This window comes from Fringilla coelebs (assembly GCF_963513975.1).
Source record: "Fringilla coelebs genome assembly, chromosome: 1".
NCBI classification, from domain to species: Eukaryota; Metazoa; Chordata; class Aves; order Passeriformes; family Fringillidae; genus Fringilla; species Fringilla coelebs.
Window position 1 is genome coordinate 48,603,967 of NC_140028.1, and position 25,942 is coordinate 48,629,908.

The following is a 25,942-nucleotide window of genomic DNA, read 5'->3' on the forward strand; positions in this document are numbered from 1 at the left end:
ACAGGATGTCTGACTAAATTTAAAGACAAATTTTAAGAAATAAATATCCTGAGTTATAATAAATAACCACCTGCAACAGATCCCTTGCCTGCCATCTTAAACCACCTATTAAACAAGGAGGCTGCTTGCTACTGCCAGTGACACTCTGCATGCCTCAGTCCCTATTTCAATCCGATGTCCCCCCCAATCATTCTGAAGTCTTTAAAGTAGACCTCCAGACACACCTGCACCGTGACCAAACAGAAGCACCTGATCAATATAACATCTCCATATTGACTGCAAGATTTTTTCCTATCTTTCTCACATAAAACTTCAATTACCCAAACTCCAAGGCTATTATTAACCTTGCATATAATCAATGTATTAAATACCTAATAACAATTTTTTAATTAACACAATTACTTGCCATACATATGGCAATATTACTAGTTATTCTTCAAACTTACCACCAGATGCATTACTTATAGCAGATCCTGCTGATGCCACCTTCGAGACAGCTGCTGGATTATAGGTCCAAGATGTCCCACAAACCTCTACCTTTAAGTCACTGTCTGAATAGATCTGCTGAACACGACCAACTTTACCTAAAGTCTGAATTAAAGAAAACATCAAATGCAAATAAAACATTCAGATTTCTAAATATTTTATTTTTAATATTATATAAATTTTATGAAGTCTATTGTTTGACAGCACAATCACTACTACTTTTATATAGGCTTCATGTGGTAAGCAGACTACTGCACCTGATAAAGTATTACACTGAGTTTGACGAAAACTTAGAAGAAAATCCCTTTTAGACTGCTGCAGCCTCCAGGTACATTACCAATACTGTACAGGTACAATACAATAACACAGGTACATACCAATAATGTACAGGTACATTACTAGAAATACTGCACAAGCTTGACCATGCTGTGAATGCAAACACACAGCTACTCACTGGAAGCATTGCCTCGGCCCACTCTCCGTGACCTCTCTGAAGAAGCTTGATTCGCTCCAGGTCGTAACATACTTGAACAAGGTCTCCCACTTGGAATTGAGAGGTTCCTCCTTCTGCACCTTGAGCAGCATCTCCACTTCGGACAACGTTGGCCTTGGTGAGAACAGCTGGATTAAATGTCCACCTAAACAATGAATCATTTAAAGAAGATATTAAACACACAAAGTGAAATATGTTTAAAAATTATCTGTTGGGTAATTTTCTGCTTGTATGCTTACAAACTTTCTGCAACTGGATACTACAGATACTATATTTGTTGTTATCCATTTTTTGTCCATAAACTTGCCTCATTAATTCATTAATTATGGCTCATTAATTAATTTCAAGGATAAGCTTCAGAGATAAACATTTGTAAAGGCAATTAAGAAATATCCTGCCTAAGGGGAAGCAAGCTGACAGCTTGCTTATATATCTTATATATTTGCTATAGAAATCCTGAAAGTAGCTATACTGTTAATTTATCTTTACAGGGATTGGAAATAACTGGTTGAAAAGCAGCAGATCCAAGTTGTCTCACAAGGATTGAAGTGTCAGGAAACAACATAAGAAGAACACAGAGTTTTGGCCCTTCCCCCCACAGGTCAAAAGATGCAACGTTAAGTTATAACAATACTTTTCAATTAAATGGATGTCCCAGATATACCTCAATTTTCAATCAAACTATCCAATAGGTAGTTTAAATTTTACTGATTTAGAAGGACTATACTGTTTCATCAGGAAGGAGACCACAAGACAGAGCAGCTCCTGTCACTGACTCTGCTGACCTGACTGCCAGAAGAAAAGCCACTTGCATCCTTTTAGCTGCATTACTTTGTTCTGCATTACTCTGCAATATTAGCAAACAGTATCTTGAGGGATATCTCAAATGAACAGAACAATATTAATTCTTTCTGGACAAACTGAACAGGTCAAAGTCCATATACAACTGAAATGATATTCCATTCGCCTGCTACTTTTTAAAGCTAAGTCCAATACTTGAGAGCAAGAGAACAGAAAATCATGCGGCCATATTAGATTCAAACCCCACTGTACAGCTGGGTTTGAGTCTTGTTAACATGGACAGAGCTAAGCACAGTTCAAACCTAAACTGCTTGCAGAAAGTAGTTTTGGCTTCCCCAATACCTCCTATTCTTGGTCTGTATTTACATAAACTAAGTTTCCTTTGAATAATAAAAGGCTAGATATGGATTGTGCCAGGGTGACTCTAGTTTAGACAAGATCCCCCCCGAAGTTTGTCACCTGTCCTCTTAAACTACTTTCCTGAAAACCCACAATGAATTGCTATTACCTTGCCTCTTGAAACCATGGGATAGATAGTTTTTAATTAAAAAGGAAGCTACTGCTTAAAACACTGCATTTTGCAAATAATACAGTCTAGAACGTAATTTCTTATTTTGAACGTAAATTTTCACAAGTGAGAGGCACAGCAAAATTCCAAGATTCCTAAAGCATCCTCAAAGTGAAGTCCTCATTACTCATCTGGAAGGAAATCTTAACAGACAAAAAAAGAAGAGAAAGCTTCTGGCACCAAGTAATCACAATCACTTAAGGCAAGGGAAGGTTGTGAGAAGCAGTGATGAGGGCTATAGAACAAACCTGTTGCCACTTGGATACTGTACTACAATGTCATGGTCCTCATCGATGCCACAAACCGTTCCGGTTGTTGTTAAAGTTTCAAACATGCCATCAGTCCATCCTCCATGACCATGCTGCAAAGACTGCACAATTTCCAAGTCAAGGTCAATGTTTACCAGGTCACCTATTTGCAGCCCACCAGGGTTTCTGTTACCATTTTGCTCACCTGAAAGGAAGTAAGGAAAAAAAAGTTTACATCAGCATACTAATTTTCCAAGCAATTTAAAGAACAAAAGTTAATTTCTGAGACTCATAAAATTGTTAAGGTTGGAAAAGACCTTTGAGATTTTCAAGTCCAGCCACCAACCAAGTACCACCACCATGTTCACCACTGAACCCTGTTCCAAGTGCCCTACCAACATGTTTTCCACACTTCCAGGGATGGTGACTCCACACCAATGTCTCTGCAACCATAGTGGCCAACAGGCAAAAAAAACCCTTTGGAACCTCTGGCAACAGAACTGTGTGTTTCTTGTTGAGTTTTCATGGCAAACAGCAGTGACACTGGCAAATGCCAAATACTTGTGACAAGTTCCACTATGGGCTCTAACTAGGATCTTACAAGCTATGATATGGTATTAGACATCAGGACACATAAAAGCTCTGGTGTCAATAAAACAACAGCGCTTTTGTGCAAGGAGTTAGATTTATTACATCTCTTAGTATTTAAGCCAGTTCTGTAAGAATGAACAGCTATGTTTGGCTTTTTAGAAATATAGTGCACAAGACACAACACAATTTATAACTTAATGAACACTTAAAAGCTCCCTTGCCATCCCCCTGGTGCACTGATACCAAATACAATTTAGAAAAGCATGACAATTTATCATTAGTACATAGTAATGTTACTATTTACATTTCACTAGTAAGGACAGTACTTTTGGATGACATTTAGAAAGGAAAGGGAAATCCAGAGTGAGTCTAATTAATATAAATTTACATGAATTTACTTCAGCTTACCTAACACAGGACAATGGTCTCTGTAGAAAGAGCCTCCTTTTGCATCTTGAACACATTTCAGGTCAGACTACGGAGAGAGATTGAGAAAACTTTAGTCCTCAGTGACCGAGTCTCCAGGTCAGTGAAACTAGAACTGAAATATTTAATTGAGAAAGGCTGAAAATTATGCGTACAAAAAACATGTCCCATGATGCACAGAATGTCAAATACTTTCCAAACTTGACATTGTATCAGCCTTGACATTCTCAAGACTGTGATAATCTTTGTAAATACAAGAGGCTATAAAGGATGAGAAACTTTTTGTTCAAAGACAGGAATTAACACAGAGCATCTTTGCATTGTTCTATTTAGCTATTTTTCCTTTTAAAAAATAGTTCTGTGAACACAAGCAAGGAAACATAATTTAATGCCTGCCAGTGCTGCCCACTCTTCCCAACATGTTTAACTTGGAAGAAAACTTGTCACTCAGATTTTATAAAATGAAAACTTAATTAAGAATATGCAGAAGGGTATTACTTCAAAAAAGCCTACAAAATACTACACTGAACTAAACATGTTCTTTTTAAAGAGAAAAGTTTTAAAGCTCATCCTTCATAAAACTGTTTCATATTATGAGAAAGAGAAGCTTCAAGTGTGGTAACCAACTCCTACTCATAAAGCCGGCGGATTTTCTATAATTCTCCTTTCCTTTATGTGTAATATTTAATTCCAAATAGCTATCATCGGCCATTGTTCCTTATGAAACAATTCTCGTTAAACAAAGGGCATTTTTGTGTGCAAAATAAGTTGGGAAGGAGATCAGGAACTGCAAAATGTGTCAGAATATTCTATGGCATGGGGGAGGAAGTAGGAGACAGGTGGTAGTAATGATATAATTAACCACAACTAAACATACTTGAACAATTCTTTTTCCCCTGCCCGAGATTTATTGACAGACTGGCCTCTTGCAAAGGACTAAAATGAAAACTCTGAACTCTTCCAAATCATCAAGGCTCTGATGAGCACAATACCACCCTTGGCAACTGGTAAGCAGAAACAATACAAAGTTCAGCGTATGTCCTGATCTACAAAGAATGCACCATCACTTTGGAAAAATGATGAAGACAGCCAGAGGAAAACAATGAGATTTTAGCCGCTCTTCAAATCCCCTGAGAAAGCAGAGAAAGCTTGCTCAGCACAGCAGCAGCAGGCCTGCGGCAGGATGCTGCCACCCGGTGGGCAGGTGCTGGGTTAAGCTCGGCCGCAGACAAAGGGGCTCGGCGGCCCATCCCAGATGGCAAACTCATTCATTCCCCGGAACGAGGGAGATTGAACGTGCCCGGGAGCACTGCGTATCACCCACTGAATACAAGCCCTCCGTGTCAGGCAACAACCAGCTGTCTGTGAAGGAGACAAGGAGGGGTGCACATGCAAGAGCTGCTGTCACATTCTTCAGAACACTAAGAATAGAGCACAGGAGAGTCCAAAGGCTCGCCTCCCTGCCAGGCAAAATCAGGGTGAAAGACTGCTTGTGTTACACCAAGTGTTAATGCACTGAGCAGACTGACGGCTAAAACCTAGCGGAAGAAACAAAATGTTCATTAAAAGGATAATTACTATTTCGCAGCTGACATTACTAGGAAGCCTGTTACAGTATCCTAAATTTTATAGAAAAAAAACCCAAAACTCAGAAACCTGCACTTGTATTTTACCCTGCCTGCACTGTGACCCGCACAGTTTATTTGTGGAGTATAATTATATGCTTGGTTGAAAAACTAAATGGTAGACTGGTGTCCAACCTCAGCTTCACAACTGTCTTCCTTTCTCTTACATGATGTAGTCAATGTTATATTGCTAAAGAATAAAACAAGAGTCTGATCTAACTATAGCAGAAAAGCAAGGGAATGTGGCTTTTTTTTTTCTTCTTTCCCAGAAGCCTTCAACAACATAATGGAGGACCCAAAACACACAGAAAGATAAGACACTGACAGATATTAAGATAGTACAAAACAAACACATACTGTATATAAGCAGAGTGCCTTTGGCAACGTGGCAAACAGCACTACTAAGAAAAGTACTATATCAACATGATAAAGGCCTGCAAATGCCTTGAAATATAACCAAGCCCAAACAAGATTCTGGAGTTTTAAGGCAGAAAACTGTAGTTAGCTGTATTTCAATGCCACAAAAGCTGGGTAAGCAACTACAATTTTCCTTCTACCACTCAGCTGTTATACCTCTTAGAGAAGGAAAATAAGCTTTCTCCTGATCAAGTAATTTAAGTAAAAAATCAGGGATGATGGTAAGCTCCTGGTCACACTACTCTGAGTACTGCATGGCAAGAGGCCCCCCCCTAGTGCACATGGAGCAAAAACACACATGGATAGAGTCTGGATGCACCAGGCTTTGCACTTCAGAGAACCCCACTGGGATTTCTAAAAGTTATGTGTCTCCCTGAGACTTCAAAATCAATCAAAATAGCAGATTGTTTGGAGACGGCACGTGTAAGTGTAAAAGGGAAAGTACCAAAACAATGGATGTTAGAATACAAGTTTTAGACTCACAGTGACACCACCAGAAAAAGAAGTAACGACTGTGAGGCTGGGTGTAATGTAAATACATGGTGGAGATGAACAAATCAGCTTTTCAACAATGACTTGAGGGAGAAATCATTTCATAAACCCCAAGTAGGATTCTTTCAGGAAATAGAAAAATAAGCCAGAGCTTGCAGAATTTGCGTACAATTAGAGACAGAAAGCCCGGTTAAGCAGGCAATCAATCAGAACTCAAGGAAAAGCATGCAGATCAGACATTGCACTGCACCACTTGCAGATCAGCTGATGCACATGAGCAATGGGTAATAATGGTCTTGGCCTACAATGGAGAACTTTGGTCTTCTAGCACCCACACTTCAACTTCCTAAAAATCTGCATTCCACCAGTATGTGATTCTATTACACAGAGATCACGACTTGCCCGGTCAAATAGGAAATAGAGTAAATTTACTTTGACATACCATACAATTATACCAATTGAAATAAACAGCAGCAATTTCATCTTCATAAAACTTCAGAGCATGAGAAAATGTAGACCAAAGTCAGCAGTGCTGCCAGATGGTGTAAAAGCACCATTATCCCCGACCTTGAGGAGGAAAACAAAGCTGAAGGAGCAGCTGACTACAGAAATAACTGTTGAGTTATTCCAATCAATATGGAATGCCATCCATCAATACCAGGGAGGAAAGATCTACAGAGTTGGTAATAAAACAAGCTGTGCTGCTGGGAGAAAGAGGAATGCTTGATCCAGAGGCACTGATGCAGCATCTAACATCAGGAGCAAGTATCAGGGGAGAAATTAATACTGATCTTACAGATACACCAGCAGGAATAGTGCCACAACTGCAGTTGTTCAAGGTAGCACTGAATACACACAGTAAAGGTCACTTTAAGTCTTTTAAACTCACAACAGCTTTTGGCAAGGAAAGCAGCACTTTGGAGGCAAATGGAAAAAGTTCAATGCATGCTGCTCGGTCACCAGATTCAGGCAACAAGAGACAGGATAAATTGGTATGTTTTAGCTAAAGGTTTATAAGAAATGCCGTGTTTCAAATTTAATGAACTCCAAATCCCTCTCAGTTTCAAGAAGCTGGGAAAAGTGAAGCAACAAATGGAGAAGGTAGAAGATGGTAGAGAAAGTGACTGAAATGACAAAAAGGTGCGAGGCATAAAAGCAATAATAACAGTTTCTTAAAGAGGAAACCAGACCTCAGGCAAATACTGGGTGAATACTGGGTGAATAAGTTTGTAAACTTACTATTCATTATAGGCACTTATAAAAGCTTTGCATGTGTAACTTTTTTTTTAAAGGAAGACACAGTCTTCCTTGTCAGTTAATACTATAAATAAAATTAGAAAATGATCAGTAAATACCTTTCTCCTTAATAGAAATATTTTTCTTTGCAACACAGAAAGATGAAAAACTTGACTTGGTTGAGACTACAGGAGAAATGTGGCTACATCAAAAGGAAGCAAAACAAAGCCTGCTGACAAATGCAAATAAATGCACAAGATAAATGATCAGAGAACTGGAGACTTGACTGACATTACAGGTCCGACAGTTGTAACTACAGTGGAAAGCATTTATTTTATAACACTCACATACAATGCCTAGTATACCAAGATATTTACTTTGCTTTTATTTAAAAAAAGGAATTGGTAACAAGAAATTCTTAAAATCCTCTAGAGCATTTTCAAATAATAACTTCATGGGTAATCCAAATAAAAGTTGATGAACAGACATTAATTATCAATCACCTAGAGGCAGGCAATCTCAACTTCCCTTATGCACTCACTATTTGGAATTTGTGGAAAAAAGTACACCAACACAGATGGCTTACGTATCACTGTGACAATGATGGATGACAACTACAGATACTTCTTTCAGAGGCTATGCAGATGAAAGCACAGTCCTCCAAAACTAGAAACTAGGAGGGGCTAATTGCAGCAAAAAAAGGCAAGTAGTACAGAGAAAAGAAATTCTGAAAGGAACAGATTCCTAAGTGACGAAATTGATTTAGGACACTCCTGTAGTTGGAACTATTTTCCACTGAAAACCAAGGAAAGTCGCCAGCTTTACATCCTCAGCTCACATATGAAGAAATAAAATCCAGCCACAAGTCCCAAAAGCAAAATTGCAATCTTCCCATTAACTTTTTAATTTCATATGACCTCTCTTTCTTGCAAAAGGATGTGTTCACACATTTTTAGAAATTAAAAAATGCCCAAAGCAGGTTATTTGGTTGACAGGTCAGTTTGGCTCAGGACTCTGAATACATATAGGTAAGAAATGTGAGTAGCATAACAAACCATATAAGCCAACAGTAGTTCATTCTTACAGAGGATGTAGCAAACATTTTCTCTGACCTAACAGCATCATAAATACAGATTTCAATTTGGGAATTTGTGACCTGTGGCAACAGAAACTCCCAGACTTAAATGCCAGACTTTTCAAAAAAAAAAAAAAAAAAAAAAAGACAGAGGCAAGATGCACTTCTCAGCCACTTCATATTTAAACACAGCATACACAAATAAAACCTCCAAGTATCTGACCAGAAATAAATGCATGTTTTCAGTCAGCACCTGCTGCCCCACTAGCCAAACCTCATCTTTCCAAAGCTGGCAGGCCAGATAGATTAATTTTGAGGACCAGATGCAGCCTATAAGCTATCAAACAAGAGCACTGACTTACAATAATGAGCTGTGTTTCTTTAATCAGCCCCATTAGCATGAGTCAAGTGTTACCCATCTGCAAGTCAGGGTCTCTTCCCAGCTGTATTTACATGGCTACACACTCTTGAGTACAGTTGATTCCACATTCTCTGGACATTTTAAACCAATTTCCGAGTACCAAAACAAGTTTGCCCCAACTTTATGCGAACTTTCTGACAGTCTCAGCTTTACATAACACTACATAAATAGTAGTAAACAATAATAATGAATTGTACACTTAACAAATTATTAATCAGTTCTAAAACTAAGCATTACATTCAAATGACTCTCATAGATATTCAAGAATCCATTCTGTCTGAAGTGAAAATTGCATTTTTTGAAAACACCAAAGATGAAATTAGTATAGGAATGGATTACAATCAGGTAAGCACTACTTACACAGCCTCCAATTATGCTTTCTATACATCCACATGTACATATTTTTTTGTCTATTATCCTAAAAACAACATCTATATACATAGTCTCACACACAGTTTAACAGGCTTTTTTTTTAAATTACCCAAATATTTCTATTTCTACAAAACTTGTGTGAAGGGCCACCAACACCCCTCCAAATTTACAGCTGCAGTACTTAATGGAGTTTTCTAGAAATATTTAACATTTTCAAAGGTGGCAAAAGTTGGGAAACACAGTGTAGTTGATTTAAAAATAATAACTTTTTTTTCTTAAGGGAATAACTATTTCAAAGCAGAATGTAACTTATCTCAAATGTACTTTTTTCATGAGACCAGAAGGAATCTTCAATGATTCCACAGCACTTTTATTATGTAGTCACTTTTAATACGTAGTCCACAAATTTTAACATAGCAACTGAAGTTATAGCAACTACAACAACAAAAAATTCAGTTGATCTGTATCTCGTTCTATCTAGATTTTGTAACCATTACCTTTCCATGTATCACAAGAGAGAAGACACCAAACATTGATTTAATGTTATACTACAAAATACAACATACATTCGTTTTTGCCAGTATATAAAGACTTTTCTTTAGAAGTGGGGGACACCATGAAGCACATAACTTAATACTGACTCATATTTTACCCCTAAGACCTTTATGCATCAGAAAAGCTGACCTACACTAAATTACTTTACTCTTTTTAAATGTAACACTAAAATACGTATTTACCGCAAAAGTGGTATTTATTTTCATTTAAAGTATAAAAATTAGCTGTAATTGAGGCTATAAGGTCAAATAGTTTACATTCAAAAAAGTAACAGGTCATCGTTTAACATTTTATTACTGTTACACATCTGACAAGATGACACTTCAATGTTAAATTAACATGGTTTTCCCCTTCACAATCAAACAAAAATCATGCAGAGAAAATGCTAATTAAGATGTTTTAAGCAGCTGATAATCAAAGTAACCTTTCCTTGACCCACATTAGGATAAGAAAACCCAGCAACAGAAGGCACTTAGGCTAGAGCCTGACCCATTTTCTCTCTAAAGCTGAAGAAGCTGCTGGAAAAGCTTCAAAAGGAAACAGAAAAATTTAGTGCTAAAGCAAATTAAGGTTGTAATTTAATTCAACACCTTTCCATTTGCAAAAATAAAATTGCTCTCAAAAGCATTCCAAGTATTGACAGTAATTTAAAAACTGCAAATCTTGCAGTAATCACATCAAAATTTGAAGTCAACTGAAGAGTTCAGGAGTTGAAAAACAGGGGTTTTAAAAAAGTTTTTAACTATGCTTGTTGTTCTTTTCTGAATTTTAATCTAAACACAACAGTAGCACAGAAAGACAAATGTGTGTGATGCAAATATTTACTGTGGCAGAAAGCAGCTCTTAACTTGTAGTTATCCAAATTTAATAAATTCCCAGATCAGACTTCCTTACTAATACATATGCATGACCCTTACAGCTGGATTCACAATGACCTGACTACCAGCATGCAAACTGACAAAGCATATTACAAAAGCAGGACCATAAAGCACAAGTTATTCTTACTGCCCTTCCCCCACCATGCATTTTACCCTTTGTGTTCTTTTATACTTACCATGCCCTCAAAGCCAACTCTGTAAAGGTTTTTAGCACCATTGTCCCAAAGAACATATGCTGCACTATGTGGACTCGACGCACTCCAGTCTTGGATTTCAGTTACCTATTCAGTTGTGAAAATAAGAAAATTATTTCTAGAGCAAACACTCAGAAGCACAATTTGAACTTTAAAATTTACTCATCTCTTCAAAATAATTAATGATATTCTAGTTTTACTAAACCTCATAAAATTTGTTCTGAAGCTGTTTTCTGCTTGATGCAAATGTTCCCTGGGTGTACTAGGACAGTAGTCTGAATGTATACTTTGTAGGCCTATTTTTCTTTTGTATATTTGGAGGTTATCTAACTACACAAGCAGGGAACAAAATCTGAACTGCCCTGATACGTTCTTACCAGAAGCAGCATTTAACTAAGAAAAACAGAATGAAAACTATCCTAATTGCTTCAATATGTCTGGTTTATCTTGCATTAGCCTGGCGGCTGTGCACTATGTTAAGAGACAAAGTTTTATTTCCAGACCCAGTATGTTTAACAACAGTACAAAAGGAGAGTAAAAATGTCTTTCCCTGACACTTCTGAAATCAGGAGGCCATGACCAAATTCTGAAAACACTTCCATTATTTAAAAAACGGAAAAAAATCAGTTTACAGATTTTGCTTTCACTCTTATTTATATTTATTTAAACAATGTTTCTGCTAGCTACGACCTACCTTTCCATATTTCAAGATGTTTATATGCATTTATATACATTTTCAGATGTACAGATAAACAATCTCTCTAATACAAATTTAGTACACAAAGCAGACTGCAGGATAAGATTCTTACTTTGCAAAGTTTCCGAGATTTCAATGTATTTTGACATGGGAAAGGGTAAATAATCGACATGAAAAAAAGCTGTACTTAAATATCTCTTGTTTTAAGAGATTTAGACTTACTATTTCCTTTCAGTAAATTTCAAAATTAAATCCCCAGAAGTACTAAGGCTTCCATAAATGCCTAGGATATAAAATAAGCTAAACAAGAATATAAAATAGGCTAAATATCACTTTTCTTTAAATGCTGTTTAAGTGCATTAAAAATAAATTCAACAACAAACACCAGGTTGCCAAGATACAAGGGCATCCAATTCTCAAATTTGGTGATAAAAGTCATAGTGTATTTTAGACTACCTGTTGTAAGTTTCATACTTAAAACAAACCTTCATCAGTTTTCAAGGTAAATGAAGTTGTAGAAGTAAAATATAAAAATGTTATGATTAGTAACTTATCATTCCATACAATTTTCAATAAATAGAAATATTTTTACTATAGCATTGCATAAAAAGCACTCCTAGACTGTCCTAAGCCAGTAACAAAACTTGCTAAGCTTTTTAATTTTAAAGTGGAGAAATCCCCATAATGATTATGTGAAAAACAAAACCCAGCGCTGAAAACCAAGAGCAAGAGATACACAAACGTGCTGGCCCACAAGCAGTAAGATTACAGAATGCAGTGATGACTAGAAAGGGCTGCTCTTTATAGCTCTCTTGATAGTTTCTATACCAGCTCTCTAGTAATGCTGATAGATGCTCAAGATCTCAATGTTGCTACAAATCAATCTTAAACAGACAACAATGACAAAAAATTAGGAATTAAAAAAATTCTGTGCTGATATTGTAAAAACTGTAAATTAAAATGTAAAAGAACTGGCTATGGTGTACACACCCTCCTCTTTCAAACTGCTTAAGTATTACAAAACAAGATTAAAAAGTGCCCAGACAAATCAAACACGAGCTTTCATGATTGTATTTTTGCTCTACAATTAAAAAGGCCAATGAGGCCATTACATGAGCAAAAAGAGGTGCAGCTTCTTATTTAAACCAGTTTTATTTTTACCTTTCCTCTACGCCCATTGCCACCATCTTGATCTTCCCATTGCCAGTCAACTCCTCGCACCACCCTGGCACCTGCAAAGATTCCTCTTGCTGTAATTTTCTTTGATTTACGTCGAGACTCCAACAATACCCTGAAGTTATTAAAAGAAGAACCCACAAATGTCAACATAATAAACCAAGTCCAAAACAAATCTTTGGGGATGGGAAGGAGAGCATCTTAAAACACAAATAACTCCTAAGTGCAGATTTCAGTGCGTGAATCACAAAAGCAGTACACAAAAAAATCCACAAACTTCAAAAATCTGATTTATTGAATGTTTATAATTAGTTTTTTTAATTCTAACAATTTTTCTCCAGATTTCCTACTACCAGCATTCATCTTGTAAATGCTTGCATATAGATCTGTACGTATAGCATTAAAATCATTAAAGGACAAGCAGAGCCATATAAACACATTTTTGTTTCTCTTAGATGCACTCTGAGCCAATACTTCTGTCCCACAACTGCTCTGTCACTTTTATTCAGAATTATGTTATTAAGAGCATCTCTTTTCCCTCCTCTCTCAGTTTTTCTACATTTTTTATAGCATCTCTTAGCAAATTTAAGTCAATATAGTAGCATCCATTTTTTGAGTCATATTATGTTGTTTTTTTAAAGCACACCTCTTCTTTTCCTTCTGACTTCAACAGGACTGAAGTAGATAAGCCTAAACAGAAAGGGTCAAGATTATTTAACTAGAAATAATAGAAATAATCATCTCAAAACTATCAATTTTCTTGTAATGAGGCTTCTTACTTCATGCCAGGAACATGTTGCCAGACAAAAGAATTTTTCAGCTGACATTCCGAATGTCTCCTGACCACTTCAGGAAATTTCTCAGCGTCCTGCTAACTTTTAACATCCAGCAGATGGCACACAAGGAAAAAGTTCAACTGTTACAACCAATGCAAAGATCACATTAAAATATTGGTCTTTTTTTCCTAAGAAAAATAAAACCTAAGAAAAATAAAAGTTATCAAAAACACAAAGTAATTTTGTTTAGAGAAGCTTCTTAAGAAGTTCTGAACCCTACAAAACTGAGACAAAAAGCTACATACATTACTTTATTATGCCACCCATACAATATCCCAGACCCGAAAATAAAACAGTAAGAGCTTATGCTTCCCTTCATCAAAACGTTCTTACATGTCTCTTGCCGTTTTTCCAGTGAGACATCCCTCAAATTCAACAGCGCTGTTTTGCCCTTTTCTCCTTCCTAAAATAGTTAACTTACATCATTTTTTCTCAGCTAAGCTTGATCCAATAGAAACAGCTCCTTGGCAGAAGAAGCTACTTTCTAGATAAGAGCTCAGTGAGAGTAAACAAAGAAAGGAAGAAAGTGACAAGATGCAAAAAAATTCTAGCAATATTTTACACAGTGTACAATCTATCTTCAAAACTAAAACTAACTAAAATTTGTACTGTATTCACCATAACCAACCTCTTAAAACTACAAAGGAAACCTCAGCTTAAGAAAGAAAAAAGGTCTGGCAAGCATTCTCAAAAGCAACAAGACTTCTTTGTCTCCTATTCCCCTTTAAGTACATTAAGACAGCATCTCGAAGTCCAACCTCTAATTCTTGTTCTGCATTCAACATTGCAATTGAGAGTAAGTTTATGACAGCCATTTGGTACCTAAAACTACTGGTGTGAGTCTCCAAAAACAAACAAACAAAAAAAAAACCATAACAAAACAACCAACAAAAAGTTCTTATGTTTTGATTAAGCCACTGACTTGGGCATCTAAGGCACAGTTAAAACCTTTAAGCAAGCACTTGAGAATGTAAACACAGACCCTGTAAGACATAATTTGAGACCTCAGGCTATGTGCTCCAGCCACTTCCCTTAACTGTAAAATAACTGATTAAAGCACACCACTAATTTACAGCATACTTGTAAATCTAACTTCTCCAAGAAGATATAAATGTTGTCTTACACATGTCACATTCAAATGAGCACCATATCTTTAAAAAAAAAAAAAAAAAAAGAAAGGTTTTGATGATTTAATGAAAGACCATTCAGGAAACATCATGGAGGTGACACCACAGTGTGTAGTCTTTACACAGTCTTTTTCCATAGCTCTCCAAGTATTTAGCAGCAGGCAAATATCACTGTTCTCACTTAACTGGTAGATAAATCATGACAAAGAGGGGCTTTGGACTGAGACAAGTTATTTAAAGTCAAGAACACCTATACAAGGACACACTAAATGCAATTTTGTTCAGAGTCCTCCGCTGAGAGATGATAACAGATGCTTAAGAACATGAAAACCAAGGCAAGAGTAGAACAACCTTTCATAGCATCTTTTCTCTGCTTCCTGTAGTGAGCAGTTTAAGCAGCTGGAATCCAAGGTCTTATTCCCAAATCATTCTGTTTTCCACAACCTTCAAGGAGGGTATTTTCCCTCAGTCTGTCCACACCATTACTGAACCTAACTAAACCTTCACATTCGGAATTCATTGACAAATCTTTTTGTGATTACACATAGTATAATGGTAATTGCCTTTGTTTTAAAGCTGCTATATGAGAACACAAAAGCTAGGAAAGCCTCATAGAGATTAAGCAAAACTGAATAATCATATCCTAACTTTTTTCTGTACTCCGTTTTTCCTAAAATTTCCATGTTTTCCAAGAATCAAAGACTTATGCTAGCTATCTGTGGGCAAGAAACAGAATCTAACCTCAAGCCACTTTCTTACTTAATCCAAATTTCAGTAACCAAATGTTCAGTCTCAAAGTTAACCATGAATACCTGTTTCTACTTGATTTCACGAGAAAAAAGTTAGGTTTTACCTTTCACTTCCCGGTGTGGTAATTCTGTAAAAACGATGCCTCAAGTGATGCTTGTCCCCATGATAGCAAACTGTGCACAAGTCATAATTTGTGCATTCAGCACATTTCCATCGGATGCCAATGATAGGCTGCTGTCGACAAGTATCACACATAGTCCCATCATGTTTGATACCTGTGGAAGGAAAACAAAAGAAAAAAAACCTAAAAACTTTGCTCCATCACTACACAGACTTCTGTTGCATATCATTAAAACTCGAAACCATATACTAGAAATTCAACGATAAAGAAAGGCTGCTGCTTATACCCTATCAGCCCGTATCACTGAGGGGAAAAGATAGTGGACTTTGCCTCGTATCTCTGGTTGGCTCTCTGTTCCTGAAACATTCTATCTTCTCTCAGCTTAAAAAGCTGAGAAGGTTATGTCTGCTTCCTTCCATCTATACAAAGGAGAAAAAGAGAATAAGAAATCTTTTAACTACAAGTTAAAGGGTCAGAAATGGGTTTATCAAAATACACAGGGCAATCTAGAATTTTATCTCTGGAGTACAGCTATCAACACACATTATATCACAAAGGCTACTGTGTGTGGCAGCCTAAAAATTATTGCTTTGACTTACACACTTTGTACACTGGAAAATTTAAGCACTTGTCTCTATTCTTTTTTATACAGGAAAAAATTAAGCTCTCTTGGATAGATGCCATTAGTTTTATGAAAATCTGTTACCATTTTTGAAGCATTTTACTGTTATTCTGGTTTTGTTTCTTAAAAGAATGTGCCAGAGACAGACCAGATATAACCCACCAGCATGACCTCTGCCAAGCCTTCCACAAAAACTGATCCCAAGACTTTAGCCTTTACAGCTCTGCCAAGCTACAGCAGCGTGAAAATGATCAGTCACAGAGTTTCCATCCACCCATTCTAAATACAGTGAACAGCCACAAGTTTATTAAAAAAATAAAAATTCTGCCGTTTGGAAAAAATTGAGCAATAGAAGAGAGAAGCACTAGCATTTAATCTGTAGCACTAGACAAAAACGAGCACTAAGAAGCTAGAGTAACACAGAATTTTCCCAATTCGTTCCCCTTAAAAAAATCCCAGATCAATTTGAAATTAAGTGAGGAAAAAGAATGGATTTTGCCCCCTCCAGCAGACATGCTTTGAGAAATGAATGCCAAATTCACTATAAAGATATTAGTCACTTACACCCAACAGCTGAGCCATCTGTAGCAAAGAAAAATCAACAGTTGGAAAGGCAAAACTGAAGGAAATGCCTTCTTGTTTGATCATTTCACAGAAACACGTAATAGCTGAGGTTAGAAGTAACATTTGGAAATTGTCTCTTCCAACAACCACTGCTCAAAGCAAGGCAAACTAGAGCTGGCTGCCGAGGACCATATCCAGTCAAGGTTTTGAGCACTACCAAGAACAGACTCCACAACACAGCACATACAACCATCCCTAGAAAAAAACTGTTTCTTCTGTTTCAGTGGATATTCCTGGATTTCAATTTGTGCCCATTGTCTCTTGCCTTGTCAAGTGACATCACTACAAAGAGCCTGGCTCCATCCTCTTTCCAACATTCATCAGGTATTTATATACACTCTTTAGATCTCCCTGAGCCTTCTCTTCTCCAGACTAAGCATCACCAGATCCCCTTAAGATTCTTTGCAACACATTTGCAGTCCATCATCTGAATCTCAGTATGACCACGGTCTCTCTTCCTCTAGTGATTGTACTGAAGCATTTTACTATTCTTTTGGTTTCAAATGTTTTTATCACCTTGTTTAAAAAGACTAACTAGTTACAGTGCTTGGGGTTGAGAGGTAGTATTTGTTTTGGTGTTATTTCTAACTGCTTGCAAAATTTGTATTTCACATAGAAACAGAAGCTACACATCTCTTGATTATATTCTTTTTTAATGCCTGCTGAACTTTTAGGAAGGCATTTGGCCAAGAAATACATTTATTCTGGATGCGAAAGGACTAAGGAATTGGGTGCTGTAGGATTCTTCCACATGACCAAACAGCAGGGAAAATGGCAAAAGAGAGGTATAATCAAGAATCATGTGATACAGAATTGGTCATCTCACTGTAAAATTAAATAAAAACTAAACACTTCTTGACAGTGAGGCAAAAACAGCTATGCAAAACTCAGCAAATTTTTTTAGGAAAGATCAAGAAAAAAATTGTACAGATATTTGACTCAAGTAATTTTACTGACCACAGTGTCTGGGACTTAGAAAAAGAACAGTGCATGTCTGTACTTGAAGTGTCTGATCTAAAGGGACATTTCTGTATCCCTAAGATCCTTAAACACCATCCTAATAGATATGGCCTTTCTTCATGCATTCCCTGACACATGGTTCCAGCAGCAACACCCACTTCAGTGCATGCCTCACCTGACCATGCTGCTCCATTTTTTCCATTATGCTAGTAAAAAGTTTTTGCAGAGCTGGGATGCAAACTGCATCAAGAAACATACCAGGCTGGAAAACAGCCAGGAGGAAAAATATTCAGCTGAACTGGTTTCCCAATCCCATTCTTTCAGGTGCTGCTCAACACTACTTCCATGAGAAACAAAGAACTGCAGGGCAGGAGCAGGCAAGTAATCCTGTTACAGAATGTCTAACCACTGCACCAGAGATCTGGAGGAAGAAGCAGATTTGTATGCTTCTGGTGACAGTGGACTAAGAGACCTTGAACTTCATCTGCTAAAAAAAAGGGTAAAACAAGGAACTACTACTGATCACATAATGTGATACTAAACTCTTATTCATGGTCATAATACAAACAAAATTATTTAGATCAATAGTATGTGTTTAAGAAGATTGAAACAATTTAAGTTCAACTAGATATTATAGGTGCAACATGGGTAGTAGGTTGACCTTGCCTGGCTGTCAGGTGTCCACCCAACCAGTCTCTCACTCTACCTCCTCAACAGGATAAAGAGTGAAAACAAAATGAAACAGCTTAGATCGAGCTAAAAGTGAAATTATTTACCAATCACCATCACAGGCAAAAGAGATTTGACTTGGAGAAAATTTATAGCTAATTTAAAAAAAAAGAGGATGGTGATGAAAACAAAAACTAAAACACCTTCTCCCTACACTTCACAGTCTTTGCAGAGACAACTGCATTCCTTCATTCCAAACTCCTCTATCTCACTGCTTCTTCTCAGGGCAGATTAAACTCACATAATCTTTTTGGTTGGAAAAAGCCCTGAAGACCATCGAGTCCAGCCATTAACACCACCAAGACCACCACTAAATCACACTCCTAAGCACCATGCTACACATCTTCTAAATACTTGCAGGGATGGTTATTCAACCACTCCTCCGGGCAGCCTGTTCCAATGCCTGACAACCCTTTTGGTGCAGATGGGGAACAGAGGGTCAGTCCATAACAGCTTTTCCTTTGCCCCATCATGGGTCCTCTCCACAAGCTTTATTCCTTCAGGAAAACACTCTTTGAGCATGGGCTCCCACACGTGCTGCAGTGAGGGTCCCTGCTCCACCGTGGCCCTCCATGGGTGGCACGAGGACAACCTGCATCATTGAGGTGTCCATCCACACACCAAAACTCAGCACTGAGGACCTGACAGTGGCACTACAGATACTCAGGGGGAAGGAAGGAGACATAATGTCCAGAGTTTCAGACTAGCTTGGTTCTACCCCAGTGGACTGAAGGCTCATCAGCACTGGGAAAACATGTTTCAAAAAGCAAAAGCAGTTCATGCACTCCCAGGCCATCCATGATGTAAATTAAAGCACAGTACGGAAGAACAACCAGGAGACTGCATCAAGCATAGGCTCTGGAGCAAAAGTAAAATCCTGACTAAAATACAAAAACAAAATCTGCCACATAAACTCTTCCCCTCCTGTTTAAGAAAGCTTGAGAAACACAAATGTTACAAAGTTTATATTAGGAAAGAAAGCCTTCATTAAACTACTGGAATAAACTGAAGTGCCATAAAAACTTCAAAATTCAAAAAACAGCCTACAGCTGACCAGCTGTGCACCAAAAGAGCACTCTGGCTCTCTAGAAAGAGATAATGAAAAAATTAATCTTCTAAATATTCTTCAAAATTTCTAGAACAAGGCTATTTCAAAATGAAACAGATTTTGGGTCATATACACTTTAAAAACCAAAACAAACCAGGTAATGAGAAGGGTACTTTGACCATGCCTAGTTACTTTCAAATAACGGCTGTTTCCCCATGTCCCTTCACCTTTAGTATACCATAAAATCTAATATTCCTGACGTGCACTTGTCATTAATGCTTTTCACTATTTGACTTTAAGTTTTCTAATATGAAAGCCATACCTTATTTTCACTTTTCTCATCTCTTCCCAAATCCTCCCTGGATTACCTAGCCCACCATTCCTCTGTCACCACTCATTTATACATCAATTTTACAGCCCTTCCCAAGTTTTTGAAACCCATGCTCACTCTTACAGCTGTGAAAGGAAATAAAAGTGGTGTTGCTCAAATTACTACTTGAATTGGTTACAAATAGGTTTTTTGTACTGCAAATAATTAGATGGCAATATACAGCTGTCCAATAAAAGGATTTTAACAGTTAAATCAGATGTACAAGGGGCATCCAGATTCACTCACTGTTAAACAGAAGACACCAGCAGTGACTTCACTTCTCAGAACAAACAAAATCTGGTTTCCAATGGAGTCATTACTCTCTACAGAACTGTAATGAACTAAAATCCCTTCATACCATAATGACAATACTACCATCAGGTAAGGGATACCATAAACAACTCAAATTTTTGAGTTATATACACCCCAATTTAAAAAGCAGTAACAATGTTTTGTTCTTCCTATTCTTTCACCCCAGACCATTTTTACATTACAGCCAGACTTCAGGTAAATTGAAACCAAAAAATACTTAGCGATAACCAGTTAGATTCTGAAAAACTGCACGAAAACTCCAATGAGTGTTCCCACAAAAATAACTCATCTACTAAATACACCATCTGGAAGTAGCCAGCTGACCAATTATTATTACAGATACAAAATGCCAGACTTGCTAAAGCATGTGTCCTATCTGGTAAGGGAATCACAAGATACACAGGAAGGGAGAGGATTATCGTGTAGGAGACATGGGGGAAGGGCAGGGAGAACAAAGAACACGTTTATTTAAAAAAACAGGCCTCCCAAGTACCACTACTCAGGAAGCTATTAATTTTTTAAATTTGTGAGGGCTCCTGTAGATATTTACATGTAGCCACTAAAAAAATCTTGACAAAGACAACTTGCTGTAGATTACATTTGATGTTCTAAAAGCAAGAACAAATAAACAAATATGCAGGATAAATCACGGGTGCTCTGTCTTTTAAAATGTTTTGACATGTTTGACTTCATGATCAATTATGCCCCTTTTCAGGTATAAAAACCTAATAATACAATACAGAAAGCCACTCATCTCCTGCAGATAACACCCAGATTTTCAGTATTACCAGAAGAAGATTTTCAGTATTACCAAAAGACAGCACATTATGTTTTTCACACTGCACTGATGCACACTCCAGCTCGGGGATAATTCTGTATCAAGATTTCCATTTCCTGACTCCAACCCCTCCGCCACCTCCCCTTATTCAAACACAATTTGGTAAATTCTTTCAGCAGGAAAATAATATTGTTACTTTGAACCAACTGTATAAAAAAGGAAATGAATGACAAATGAATTCTGCTCTATAGAAAGCTAATCTTCAGAAAGAGAATAAACAGAAAAAGTTTCTGTATTGCTCATGGCTATTATGTGAACATAGCCAGATGTGCTCTCTACAAACGTGCTACTTGTCCAGCCTTTGACTCAGGTAAAAGGCTGCCTTCCTTTCTAAATAAAAAGCTTGGATTTATAACTTTCTTGCTTCTCTTCAGCAACTCAGAAAACAAGGCCTGATTCTTTTCCAGAACACTGACAAAAAAAGGGACACTCAAGACTCGTAGATCCTGGCAAAAGTCTACTTCATAGAAAAAACGGGATTTATCTGCAAGTAATTGAACAACCACACTGCATACTGACTATCACATCTGACCACTTTCTCCATTGAGGAGCCAGCTACGCAGGACCTACCTGAAGTTTTACTTCCATGTGAAATTTTGATTCTTTCCAAACCCCTGGTTTACCAATCCCTCTCAAGTGCTCTGTCTCACTTAAAGCATGTGGGCAATGTAAATATCACCACAGGAAAGGGCAGCTAATATGGCAAGCCTGGTAGACACAACCAAAACAACCCCAAACTCTGTATCACAAGTCCCTCATGACCCAGATGACTACATCTGGAGCAAAGAGTCTATAAGACATTCTTCATGTAAATGAGTTTTTATTTTAAGAAGACCATCCTAGTATCTTAGCACTAAGGCTAAGAAAATTTTCTAAGATGTTAACATAATGTCACAATGCTGGTAATAGCCTACAACAGCTGAAAGACAAGAACAGTTTATCTTTTCAGTGTATGAAGCATAGTTCTGGCATACATATATATGCACATACCTTAATCAAACTCAACTTGCCTTTTTTAGAATGATCTTCTAACATTACTTTTATAAAACTCTTAAGTTCTTGATGGACCACTACTGTTCCTGGCTGCACAGGCCTCAAACCTAAAGCAGCAACTCCAGCTGCAAGCACCACTTCTAAGAACTTAACAACCAAGACTAGTTTTGAATACGTAATAGAAAGAACTCCCAGCAATAACCAATTTTTATTTTTACTATTTTACTTTTGTATTTATTTTCCCTACAGACTTACATTGTGACTGTAAATTCATGAACCAGAGAATTTTTTTCATTTTAAACTATAAGAGCCATGACACACACTCCACTAAGTATCGTCAAACAAAAAGCCACCCCATGCTTTGTAAGACTTCCTTGCTCAACATCATCATTAATACTACCACAAGAAATTCCTGTTACCTAATCTCACTTATAGTAATGTCCCTAGAGAAGTATCAAACTATCATTCAAAGTCAGTCACTTACTCTAAACAATGGACAGTCACCACCATGGAGAAAAAACAAATTATTACCAAAAGGTGAAGAAGGGAAGTGACTTGGACAAGACTACAGCGTGAATCAGCAGTAAACGGAGGACTTCTGTCCAAACTGACAGCACCTTAACTCTATTAACTTTGCCCTTTTGTTACAACTACTTTACAGAATTCTACTCTTCCTAGCTCCAGGGAATAAAGACCTCAAAAGTAATTCCCTCTAGCAAAAAGCAACCCTGGGTACTTCCACACAACAGCTCCATGAGGATGAGGATGATGTTCGCCAGAAACCTCAGGAAGAGAAATACCATTTTTCTAAGCCTGACAACAGCAATGTGTGTGACACAATATACACAGTTTTATCTGGAACAGAACTTAAAATTCTAACACAAAAGTATAAACAGAAATTAAAATCAGAAGGAATCAAGCAAGAAACGGAAATAAAAATATGACAGTTTTAAAACTGAATATTGAGTCTAGGCTTCCAGAAACAGTTAAGAGGACACCATCTGCTTGCAAATATGTCAGGCAGGGCTTGAACAATGAGCATTCAAGGCTCATATGCAACATTTATGCATATGCTTCACTTCTAAGCAGAAGCAGTCCCACTGGTTTCTACAGGACATCAAACACAGGTAAAAGTTTCTAAGCATAAACATCTGCAAGACAAGGACTGGCAACTTGAAAGACTCCTCTTTCTTGTTTTAAAGTCCATTACAAAAGGATTTTCAAAAAAACCATCATCATCATGATGCCAGCAGAGAGGAAGATACCCAGTCACTGAAACATTAAATCCATCTCAAAGGGTAACCATGCAATATTTGGGGTTCTTTCCTTAGCAAAGTTTTTTGTAATTAGTTAGAATTAATTCCATGATTCTGTCTCCTCAAAAGTCTTTTAGCTTTAAGTACTGCTATAATTTTCATTGCTGTAACACTACACATAGCTGGCACAAAGACAGTCTCTCCATCACATTCTAAATGAAAGACATATTACAAAAGAATACAGCTCAAGCGCCTCAACAAATCAGTGCAAACACCTTGTTACTGAGGCAATCCTGACTGGCCCAAGTCACCTCACAATATTTCTGATGAAACTTAACAATATCTGTATTTTTCTGCATGAGTTTTCACTGTAAAAACAGGTGCTAAAATGAACATTTCTCTGCAGTGTTTGCAACACTAATGCTGCCGCATAATGTCAGTGCAGATCAAATTCTATTGTCCAAAATGACAGGATTTAAAGCATAAATACCAAGCAGCTAAGTAATTAAAAGAATGAACTCATGCACTTCTTTTCGTCCCACTACCTTTACTATTTTACAGCAGCTCTGGCAATACAGATAAAAGGCAACGTGTAGATTACAGGCACAAAACCACAGTATTTCAACCGCTTAGTATAACCTTTACAAAAAAGGTAGTACACATCTCTTCTGCAATTATCCCTATGCTTGATTCAAGGATGACTGCCAGGATTTTACAAAACTGCTCCGAAATGTACATTCAAGAAGTGGGGATCGGGGCGTGAAAGCAAACCCAAACCTTGATATATCACCTTCTCGGCTGCCTCTCTCCACCTCCTCCCCAGCACAACAGGAGCCTGCTGTTTGTGGCAGATCACTTTTGCTTTATCTACCCCAATTTAGCAGTCCCGGGATGTGAAAAACGCTAATCACTTGTTTTTAAAATTTTAAAAATTCAATAGGAATAAAATGGTTATAAAAATAGTAACACAATTAGAGTAATAATAATTTGGACAATTTGTATTAGAACAATTTGAGACAATAGAAACAAAGAGTTACAGACGTGCGGGTATCTTTTTCTAGGCAGCACAAGCCCGAAAAAGGACACCCGTCAACAAAGGATTAACCCTTAAAAACAATAGTCCGTTGCATATTCATACACTTCATACATGATGCATAAACTCCATTCAAATACAGGATTCTGTCTGGTCATCTTCCTCTGAATCCTAACAGCGCCTTCGAGGCGGGAAGAGTAGTTCGTTTCTTCTGATAAGAGGGCAATAAATTCTTTTTCTCTGAAAGATTTAAGTGTCCTGTGGCCGCTATCTCGCTGCAAGTCCTTTCTTTAAAAAAAAAAAGTATCCTACATAGCATAGTTTCTATTTTAACTTTTTTTAATAGCCTAAAACTATATTTAACACACTACTTAAAAGAATTAATACAGCATTACTTTCTAACTTAACACATATAATATTCGTTTTAATATCTGCGAAAAGCCAATCATAAAATATGCATTTTTCACACGGGAGAACTTCTGTCCCCGCGGCCCCGCGATGTAGATTTGTCCCAAGTTTGCGTGTACACACACACACACTCACACACACGGACGCGCACAGACACCCACGCCCGGGGAGTGGGAGGGAGCCTGGCTCCCCCCGCCCAAATCCAAGGCAAAGGCGCACCTCTAAAAGGGGAAGGAAGGGCTCAATCCACTCCCCAGGACGGGACCCCCCAGCACCCCGGGGTGCTGCCCCCCGGACCCGGCGCCGTGGGGGTGGAGGTGCCTTGCCTCCATCCCTCCCCGCTCACCGGTGGGCGCGCTGTCGAGGATGCGGAGGTCGTAGGCCCCGGAGCAGCGGTAGTTGGCGGCGGTGCCGTTGTCCCACACCACGACCACCTCCTCGGGGCTCTCGAAGCTGCGCACGGTGCCCACATGGCCCTCGCCGCCATCCTGCTTCCCCCACTTCCAGTCCGGGCCGCGGACCACCCGGGCCCCGACTCCTTCCACCATCACCCGGTTGTTCCGCGAGCTGCTCATCCCGGCGGCGGAGCCCTGGGGCGGATGGAAGGGGCGCGCAGCCCGCAGGCGGCGGAGGGGGACCCCGATGGGGGCGGCTACCTCGGGCGCCGGGCGGCAATCTCCGTCCGGCTCTTCTCCTTGCTTGCTTTCTTGCTTGCTTGCTTGCTTTCTTGCTTGCTCGCTCCCTTCCTTCCTCGCTCCCTACGCGCCCATTCCCGGCCCCAGCGGCGTCCCCCGCCCGCTCCCACGGCCAGCCCCGCTCCCGCCGCTACATCCGGGACCTGCGGCCGCGACTGCGCCGGCTCCAGGGAGACCGGCGTGCCCGCCCACGCCCCGCCGCGCTGCGCATGCGCGGCCGCGGCGGCGGGCGCGTCGCTCGAGCGCCCCCTACGGAGCCGCGGCGGGCACTGCCGCAGTCGCCCTGCCCCGGCCCGGCCCCGGGGCTGTGCCCGAGGGCAGGGCCGGGAGCAGAGGAGCCAACCGGGGCTGTTCTTCCCCGGCTCCGCCAGGTCCTCAGCCCGGCCCTTCTTTCTGGAATCGCGGCGTCCTGCCGCCGAGGGCTGTGGCGCCGCCCCGCCCGGCCCTGAGGTGATGATGCGGTGGCCGA

The 25,942-nt window shown here is 38.7% G+C and overlaps 1 protein-coding gene across 2 annotated transcripts in view; it reads right to left on the reverse strand.

Moving 5' to 3' along the window:
• Positions 1 to 25,599, reverse strand: part of MIB1 (MIB E3 ubiquitin protein ligase 1) — a 78,064-nt gene extending 52,465 nt beyond the window's left edge. For both annotated transcript variants that reach the window (XM_084218407.1, XM_084218406.1), the window contains exons 1-8: positions 25,125 to 25,599; positions 15,568 to 15,739; positions 12,737 to 12,866; positions 10,861 to 10,965; positions 3,596 to 3,662; positions 2,597 to 2,801; positions 941 to 1,124; positions 447 to 591 (exon numbers count right to left, since the gene is read on the reverse strand). In XM_084218407.1, the coding sequence (XP_084074533.1) occupies positions 447 to 591; positions 941 to 1,124; positions 2,597 to 2,801; positions 3,596 to 3,662; positions 10,861 to 10,965; positions 12,737 to 12,866; positions 15,568 to 15,739; positions 25,125 to 25,353 (1,237 nt within the window). In that variant the 5' untranslated portion in view covers positions 25,354 to 25,599. The remainder of the gene's footprint in view (positions 1 to 446; positions 592 to 940; positions 1,125 to 2,596; positions 2,802 to 3,595; positions 3,663 to 10,860; positions 10,966 to 12,736; positions 12,867 to 15,567; positions 15,740 to 25,124) is intronic.
• Between the last annotated feature and the right edge of the window lie 343 nt (positions 25,600 to 25,942).